The sequence below is a fragment of the Limulus polyphemus genome, unplaced genomic scaffold (assembly GCF_000517525.1).
Source record: "Limulus polyphemus unplaced genomic scaffold, Limulus_polyphemus-2.1.2 Scaffold739, whole genome shotgun sequence".
Classification (NCBI taxonomy): Eukaryota; Metazoa; Arthropoda; class Merostomata; order Xiphosura; family Limulidae; genus Limulus; species Limulus polyphemus.
In genome coordinates, this window is record NW_013666349.1 from 175974 (window position 1) to 186229 (window position 10256).

Here is a 10256-nt window from a genome sequence, read left to right on the forward strand (position 1 = left end):
GCATGGCTAAGTGGTTAGGGCGCTCGACTCGCAATCTGGGGGTCGCGGGTTCGAACTCCCCGTTCCCACCAAATATGCTCGCCCTTTCACGCCGTCGGGGACGTTATAATGTGACGGTCAATCCCACTATTCGTTGGTAAAAGAGTAGCCCAAGAGTTGGCGGTGGGTGGTGATGACTAGCTGCCTTCCCTCTAGTATTACGCTGCTAAATTAGGGACGGCTAGCGCAGATAGCCCTCCTGTAGCTTTGCGCGAAATTCAAAAACAAACAAACAAACAAGAACGGGTGGTATCTTAAAGGACTCGTTGTTTAGTTAGCCTAATAATTGGGCGCAAAAAGTGTATTAAGTACAGAGTCCTTCGGGTAATTACTATTTAAAATGAAAATTTTAATTTGTTTATTTTAAAGAAAGTTTTTTTTATTATTTCTGCTAACAATTAACACAATAATATGTTCTTACAAACATTAGGAAATGATTACTTTAATATCTCGTGGGTGATTCTAATAACACTCAACAATTAGTGGTTTGTGAAACATATCAGCTTCAATATCACAGTATCTTGATTTCTTTACCAAAATACCAGGCCATATAAGCTATATATATCTCATCAGTTTATTATTAAATGTTATTTTAGAATTATTTGGTTTTTTTGTAAAGCAAAGCCACATTGGACTATCTGCCGCGTCCATCACAGGGAATCGAACCTTGGAGTTTTTTGCGTTGTAAGTCTGTCAACTTACCGCTAACAAAGTGGGGTACATTTTAGAATTAAAATTTGTCAAAATATTAATAACAATTTTCTATGTAAAAGACTTACACCGAAGTAAGAAAAAAATCTGTCTATCGATATGTATCTATATATCTATAAAATATATATATATATATATATATATATGTTCTAAACTTATTAGTTACTAAACAGCAAATTTTGTGTTAAAAACCGCATCTTAAATGAACCAGGCTGGAACTATTGTTAATTAAGATCAACTCCATAGCATAAGTGTTAAATACGTTAGAAAGTTCATACGGAACGTCCTGGGTATTAACTATTGTAAAATTAACAGATGTAATAACACATAGGAAGTCACGTCCAAAGACATTAAAAACACGCACTGTGAAGATTTAAGTTTAGAAAGAACGTTTGAATCTTCTTGGCGTAACATATTACTTCTTTGATAAAAGGTTTCAGCAAATATTAGAAAAAAGCTCTTAAACTCGCTATTGGTAGGTCTATTACTTCCTGAAATAACAGGTCTTCTGGGACAGCTTCATTTACATAGCGTTTTTATACAATTCCTTTCAGATCTCTAAAATATCTTGAAAATTGGGGTTTTGAAAAGCTTATATTTATACTTTTTATTAGGGCTAATATTATTAACAATTTTTAGTTAAAAGGTCAGTTAAATTTTCACTAGCCATCACATGATAAGATTTCCCAGACAATTATAGAGCATTGCCTTAAAAACGACCTTAAAAAGTAGTTTAAAACAATTAAAATCGTAATATATTTTAGAAAGAAGATAGCGAAAGGAAATTAATTGTAGTTTTGTTATTTTGTTACAACTAGTTCATTATTATACCAATTTGTTTATTTATTTGTAGAATTTCAGCAAACACAAAACAGAAACATTTAGTATCCCAGACGTTATGTGTAACTTGTAAGTTAAACGATGATTTGATTAGTGTTATGTACACCCATGTATCTCAATAGAATGACATTAAATAAAACTAGAAGCATTTATATTAGCATTAATTTAATAATAACTATAAAAAATATGCTGTGATGTTTCTAGTAAGAGAGAATTAAAATCTTAATATTTTGAGCAATCCTATAAAGACCTCGTTCAATAAAGTTCTTTCGCTATTAATTAAAAAACATCAACAAAAAACGAAGAGTAAATACATGCAAGTCTATCAAGTACTCCACTCGATGGGATCATTACTTTTGAATATAGGCTTCAACTTTGATCAATATGGGTTCTGCTTTGATCAACATGGGTTCTGCTTTTTATCAACATGGATTTTGTTTTGATCAACACTTGTTCTATTTAGATCAACATGGGTTCTGCTTTTGATCAACAAGGGTTCTGCCTTGATCAACACGGGTTCTACCTTGATCAACACGAGTTCTGCCTTGATCAACATGGGTTCTATCTTGATCAACACGGGTTCTGCCTTGATCAACACGGGTTCTACCTTGATCAACACGAGTTCTGCCTTGATCAACATGGGTTCTATCTTGATCAACACGGGTTCTACCTTTCATATGCACTTCCAAAATACATTTATGTGTCGTTTTATAATGAAATCCATAATTTATTATAATTAGATCTAGAACTGGATAAAATAATGTTTTGTTACTAGCTTCCTTGCTTGTTATATCTCTGTAATAATCTTGTGTAATAATAATCAACACACGTGGATGCATACACACAAACACAAGTCAAATCTCTACGGACAGTGGGAAGTTGTACTTTATTTACAAAATGTATGCGTTATTTTAAAAGGATTTTTACCCCATACTTATAATCTGCTCAATCATTTCATTTTGCGCGTTGTGTGTATTTTGTTATAGCAAAACCACATCGGGCTATCTGCTGTGTCCACTGCGGGAAATCGAACCCCGGATTTTAGCGTTGCATGTCCGTAGACTTACCGCTGTCCCACCGGGAGACATTTCATTTTTGTAGTCATCCTAAACGTTAGATAATTTGGTCTGAGTGTTCATAAAATCCATCTCATTCTCTTAAAAAAAAAAGCAGATCCTAAAAACCTTAAATGCCGAGACAAAGGAATAAAAAAAAAGTACAAAATAAAACAAAAATGTATTGTTTTGTTGAAGTAGCAATAGCATTGACGTTTCTACATGAGAGAAGCTTAAATTTTTTTTGTCGATATAGCCAGACATTTAAATACCGACGTTACTATTAGAAAGCTCTAAACTTCTACACGTCCACTTTCGAAGTAGAACCAACATGTTTAAAGAAGAAGTACTTATTACAACTTCATAAAAAGCAGTAATAAGACAACAGTATTATAATTCACAAGTGGTTAAAGAATTAACAAAACAGTTATATTCCGTCCCTTGAGAATGACAAGCTTGACTTGTCGAAACTATTCGGGAGTTGTTTTGTATTTCTTGTACGTTTTGCTAATTCTTGAAGCATTTGAGCGTTAATATGTTGTTGTGTTGTTACTGTTTTTTATAGAGCCGATGTTGTCACAATTCAAGAGCAGACTGAAATTCCATAAACGTGAATATCGAATTATTATGTCGTTGCTATAATATAAATCAAGTCTTCTTTCAGAGTATCGTTTCTTATGACTGGGATAGTCGGACTGACATTTTATGCCATTTGTTAATTAAGTGAGCAAACATGTTATCATATCACATTTAACACATCCGAAACGCGGAGAGAATCTGAGTGCTAAAGTTAGCTAAATAGTCTGAAACTATTCGAATGAAATAACATCAGTGTTTAAATATACGTATATACAAACAATATACCAATACACGTCACTTATCGCTTGCGGGATTTTATGTATCCTCTATCAAGCTGATTACATATTGCGCTGGCCTGCTGGTAGCATGGTGAAACTGAGCCTTTTTTCGTTACCATAGAAATGATCTTCTATCCTGCCATGCTGTACATGTTAACATAACTCCCTGTTTCTATACTGCTCAATGTTTATACACTGGTTGATACTGTTTTAATACCTTCTAGCTGATGTACCTGTTCAACGCAAGAAGAAGAAATATATATGTGTCAGGGGGATGACATAGGTGGCTCAGGTCCGTACGTTGAACCTCCCCTTTGTCACTCCCTGGGAGGCCTTAAGTGTACATGCCAGGTTTTTGACAATCGATCCGGCATTTCACCAATTATTAAAAAGGCTTTAAAAAGACGTAGGAGCCCACTGGGTGTGGCATAGGAGGGTCAGTTCCGAACGCCGACCCACTTATGTCACTCCCCAGGATATCCTAAGAGTACAAGCCAGGTTTGGTGATAATCAGTCAGATCTTTCGCAAATTATAAGGGTCACACACACACACACACACACATTTTTGTCAAATATTGACTTATATTAAAAATAATACTCACCTTTTTTACGTTTCCACAAATACCACGCTGCAACCAAAACAAGACCACAAAGTATCATTGTGACTATAAAAGTGGCTATCACGATTCCGGCAACTCCACCGGGAGAATAACAGAGTTCTTTAGCGGCATTGTTCGGCACCACCATCAACCCTACCACTAGGAAAACCGAGATTATACGATTGAGTCCAACACGCCCCATTTGACGTTGTCCTACAGAAAAACACAGCTTGTTATTAGCAATAATATTTAGTAAGTAAATCAGCACAAGATACTTGATGTAACTACCGGTCTTACATTATCTGTCAATTAGAGATTTAAAAAAAATCAATATCTTGATATTGGTGAGTTTTGTTATGAAAAGTACACGCTTTACTGTACATGTATATTACCGTAGCAGCGATATCGAGTATTGGTCGAAGTTGCAGGCCACCAATGGAAACAGTCTGGAGGCTTCGTGGATCAAAATTAGTCATCCATGGGAAGTGTCAATTCAAAACAAATTATCCAACCATAGTTATAACTTGATTTCTTAATACTACGTGGAGCTGTCAGCCCACATGTGAAGTAGTTTACATCAGCTTGCTTCAAAATCTCAACATCATCATTATGTACTTGTTGGAAAACTCTGAATCCTGTTTTATAATTACTAAACGTGCATGGGTTCATGTCGTTTTAAATTCACGCAACAACGCTTCGCTACCTGTCAACCGTGCGCATGCGCCGTTAACTTTGTTTTTAGTTCACCAATCCCATTCATAAAGCTTTATGGGTGCGTTATGCATTTTATATTGTTTAACTTTTACTAAAAAAGTGAAGGGGGGTATATCTTAATATTTACCGAACAGTCAGTTGAGTATTTGAGTATCTAAATCATGGAATTTGGGGTTTCTTACTTATTTGTGAATATCGAAGACCGTAAGTTTTGTTTATATTTTAAATATAGCAATTTAGTAAAATGTAAGTAAGCTTACTTATAAACATATAAAGTTATCAGATTTTCTATTAATACACCAGTCGAAGTACGAGTGCAAGAAGGGAGTGTGAACTTATGACATTTTTCATCTAAGTAATGTTTTTTTGTAATTAAGTACAAAGGTACACAATGGGCTATCTGTGCTCTGCCCACCACGGGTATCGAAATCCGGATTCTAGCTTTGTAAATCCGCAGACATACCGCTGTGCCACTGTGAGGCCTAGATAATGTATTCACTGCTGTTCTGTAATAGTAATTCTGTGCTAAGAAATATAACCAAGTTTTTTGTTTCTTCGTTTTCCTATTGGACAAGTCTGAGGGCGTGCACCCATTAATTACTTTTTTTATCATAATTTCTGAGACTGTGAATCCAGTTTCTTGTGTTGCTTAACTTCAATATGCAGACTGTGTAATACAACGTATTTGATCCACCCACCTCCACCTACATTACAGACACCAACAAGTAAACAAGAGTCGCGGTCCTGTTTCCGCTTTAAAACTAGTGGTCTGGAACGTTGCATTTAGATACATAGCGAATAGTGTCCGCAAGAATTAGTAAAGCAATTTCCCGTGCAACATTGTTGTAATAACAGATACAATAACATTGAAAGAATACTTCGATTATCATTACAGTTTGATTCAGGTGTTCTTCTTTTGTTAAATATTCATTGTAGTATTTTAATCTAGATTATATCAGATTCACATTAAAATAAACAAGGTTTGTAAATTTATTCCTAGTTTGAAAGAGCGGGCGTAGCTTAGTGGTTAGATACCCGTACTGTAAATCCAAAGTTGTTACAAAAACACTCTACGTTTTGGGACAGGAGGCGGACTCTATAAAAAAAAATAACGGTCAAATCCTACTATTCGTTATTGACTACAGCTATTAGTCAGCCCTTCCATCTAGTCTGTCAGTTACAAATTAAGGGCAGCAAAGTGCAAATATATATTATGTGTAGATTTATGCAAACATTCTGAAACAAACGACCCGTACGGTGCAGCGCCATCTCTGCACAGAAAGTGAAACTAAGTTATCGTTTTATAATGCCTTGACAAAGAAAAATATAATAGATATAGATTTGAAGGATGAACATCTTGTAAAATTAGTCATGCTGAATTTTTAAGTACTGGTAATATAACGTGGACTTGCTCACAGTATTAATTTAAAGGAATAAATACAAATATTACGTGTACACAAAGGAATAAATTTAAAAAGACCTAAAATTATTATAATGTTTCCACATGATATACATATAACAGGAATACTTATATTACGAAGATAATACAGATGCGTTTACATATAAAAGCTTTCTTTTAAATAATACTTGCTAAATATAGTGTGATCGTCATAAAAAAAGGGTAGAGAATTTACGTGTGTCACATTTCATTTCCTTATTAGACATCTCGATAAGAAACGGGATCAAGCTTGCAGATAAAAAATAAAATAAAAATAGCACACTAGTAGTTTTTCAAATAATAAAATATTTAGCCCTTTCTCTAAACAATGCTCTAAAGGATTGTTTTTTATAGTTGACAACTTCACTTGTGACTGTTCCAAGGGTCCTTTGAGAAACTTCAGGCTTTAAAACGAGTGGGAGTAACAAGTAATAAGATTCAAACATTTAACCTAGAGCATGGACCATTTTTTCTTTAGCCTTTTCCCTAAACAATGTTCTAAAGGATTGTTTTTTTATAGTTGACAACTTCACTTGTGACTGTTCCGAGGGTCCTTTGAGAAACTTCAGGCTTTAAAACGAGTGGTACTAACAAGTAATACGATTCAAACATTTAACCTAGAGCATGGACCATTTTTTCTTTAGCCTTTGATTTAAGTCTACAAACATAGGATTCTCGTGTCAAAATAAACATATCATTTAATAAATGTCTAACCATATTTTGAAATGTGTAGATAATCCAGGATTTTTTTCTCTGTATAGAACAACCGTATCACATCCTTTTGCTAAACACACTATCTCCAACCATTTTTTTTAGGAGGTGATGGCTATGGTATGCTCAACTGTTGATGGTAATGGCGTCTTGGTACTTGTTGAACAATCCGCAGCTTACAGTGGCTCGTGGAAGTCACTGATGGAAGTAAGAGCTCGATATGTTATCATCTTGATTGGTTCAGCAGCAGCTTTCGGATCTAAGGCAAAAAGTGTTTCTTTAGTTACTATAGACTCATGAGGTTTAAGTTCGGGTACTAGCCTAGGATGGTTAGTACTCTGACAGGTTTTTGGTGGATTCTCTCATAAAGCAGAAAATAATCCATAATGACAATTGATTTGAGGTTATCCACTGGCTTATGATACAAAAACAAGGATTCTGTAAGGGATTTTGTCATCCATCTATGACAAAAGAAATTCCTCAATGTTCATCATTTCATTCACCCACTAAAGGTTTCCAACAAGCGTGATCAGGAAACATGGCTTTTTATAGCGTGGATTAAGCCGGAAATTTCAAGTCAACTTAGTTTCTGATAGGTGATCAGAACAGTTAGCAGTGTAGGGTTGAATGTTACAGATAATCAGGCTGTGATCCACTCTTCTAAGAAAAGTCACTAATCTTGATGTAGTGTATATGCTATTCCTTACAGTAAGAGTATGGAATGCACTTACCCCTCTACTGCAAGAACACTCTGCCCTAAGCATTTGTGAACGTTTAATACACCAAACTCTATGAAACATTGCATATACAGCTATATTATTCAGGCCCCTACTAAACAGGCAGTGACAGTAATGTTTGATAAATACCACAGCTGCAAGTAGTTCCTTCTTAATCATATATAGCTATATTATTCAGGCCCCTACTAAACAGGTAGTAGCAGTAATGTTTGACGAATAACACAGCTGCAAGTAGTTCCTTCTTAATCATATATAGCTATATTATTCAGGCCCCTACTAAACAGGCAGTGGCAGTAATGTTTGATGAATAACACAGCTGCAAGTAGTTCCTTCTTAACCATGTACAGTTATATTATTCAGGCCCCTACTAAACAGGTAGTAGCTGTAATGTTTGACGAATAACACAGCTGCAAGTAGTTCCTTCTTAATCATATGTTACTGGTGTTTTGGAATTGCATACACGGTTACACATTCCATGCCATCTACTATCTGTAGAAATACTGATCCAATTCCATTATCAATGGTATCAAAATTTAGGATGAAAATATGGTCTTCATTAAGTTAAGTCAATAAGTCAATACTGGATCATTGATACAGTACGTTTTAAAGGCAATAATGTTTGCTGATATTCTTCCTTTTATCCAAAATGAACACAAAATTTAGTCAATGCCATCAGTAGTGTGGTTATCCCATAGTAATCAGACACAAACCATTTATAGTACCACTTCAAACCTAAAAAGTTGCAGACTTCGTATTTAGTCTGTGACTAATTGTTCACTTCTGTGATGTTTACAGTTTTAGTGTTTCCATGATTTATTTCTTGTTGATTGAGAAATTCCATGTCCCTGCACATTATCACACACACACATTCCTTGTTTAAATTTCAAACTTCCATTATTTGATGAACTGAAGATATTTTAATTATCAATGATGACCTGAAACATCAACCAAGAAACCAAATGTCATCTACAAACACCTTTCTCGATATGTTTCTCTCTAAATATAAGATACATCAGCCATTCAGAAGTGCAGGTGTATTACACGGACCAGTTGGCATCGTGTAGAACTTATAGACTTTTTCAAGTGATAAAACAGTCTAAGGTCCACTTTCATCATTCAGTTTCGATTTGATGGTAACCACTAACGAGATGTTGCATACTCAATTAACAAGTATTTCAACACATCCGTACGTTCATCCATCTATGACAAACTAAATATATATGTGTGCCATTTCATTCTCCCACTAAAGGTTGTAATGTTCCATTCTTCAACATCAAATTAATATTAATTCTGGTAAAATCTTTATGGTGTTCTCATAAAGCTTTTACATTGTTTATTTTGTTGGGCAAAATAGTCTGTATCTATGTAATTCTTAGCAATCTCAGGTGCTCAGGAAGCTCTGCATTCACTTTCAGACACAATATAGTTTCAGTGTTACTAGTTACATGGCTGAACTACATCGCTTTGGCTCCAGTACCATTCTAATAATTATTTCAGCTGAAAATTGAAAAGTCCAATTTTTGTAATTACAGCACAGAACTGGGGTGAGTGCAGCCTAGTATCTGTTTATAAAATAATATGTATTTTGCCTCAATTTTATAATAACTGTAGACTGTAACACTAGACTTCGTCTTCAGCACATCACAGAACACTACTTCCACCTTCAGAAACAGTCCACTGTAAACTGGTTCAATCCGCTTAACACATCATGTGGGTTCCACAGAACTACAATTTATCTGTTGCATAAGTGCAACTGGCTGAGAACTTCTGTAGTAGGTTCATCCCAAAAATACTCATCAAAGACAATAATCTTTACTTGATAAGTGACTGTGCCAAGATGAAGGTGGATAAATACCTCTCCACTCGTATCGATCATGTCTGACCATTTGTAAGAATGAAGGCCAGAATGGTGGCTTCACTGTAGGTGAATCACGAAAAGGAATGTCACATATGGCCTTGACTGCTTCATTTGCCACTAGAAACTCAGCCTCACCTCTGTGTATCATTCCAGGTAAATATCATATAATTCCAAGCTCATGGATGTCTGAACCAGTTACCACTCCTCTGAGTGCATACTAAATGATGGTAGGTAACCTGACCTGTGCCAGACTGGATTAATGTAACTCTCAGGCGCCTCAGTGTATTAGTTCAATGAACATGTTATATGGTTTGTTTTATTGTATTTCGAAAACAAACCACTGGATAAAATATTTTGAAACTTCAGTAAAACTTTGTCCTGACTATATAATTTATGCAAATAAAATACATTGTATTTATATGTGACATTTTGATGAATTCACAGCCTTGAAAATTCGTAAAGGTTTAAATTGTGATATATATCTCTTTAAGAAACAATTTAAAATGCTCACCTCTGTTATGGATTATAATTACTGATTTTATGTCCTTCTAAATTTTCAAAACTTTCCTATATATGTTTTTATTTTATAAAACTGTAAACTTGATTTTTAGTTTTGATTTGATAAACACCAGACGGAATTTCACTTTGTTCATTATCTTTGTTTTTGTTTTGTTTTGAATTTCGCGCAAAGCTACAC

At 34.8% G+C, this 10256-nt stretch overlaps 1 protein-coding gene across 1 annotated transcript in view; it reads right to left on the bottom strand.

The window, feature by feature from the left end:
• The window catches only part of LOC106460276, a 48784-nt gene extending 44001 nt beyond the window's left edge, over positions 1–4783 (bottom strand). Inside the window, exons 1-2 of the mRNA XM_022386951.1 lie at positions 4494–4783; positions 4105–4314 (exon numbers count right to left, since the gene is read on the bottom strand). Of these exons, the coding sequence (XP_022242659.1) occupies positions 4105–4303 (199 nt within the window). The 5' untranslated portion in view covers positions 4304–4314; positions 4494–4783. The remainder of the gene's footprint in view (positions 1–4104; positions 4315–4493) is intronic.
• Between the last annotated feature and the right edge of the window lie 5473 nt (positions 4784–10256).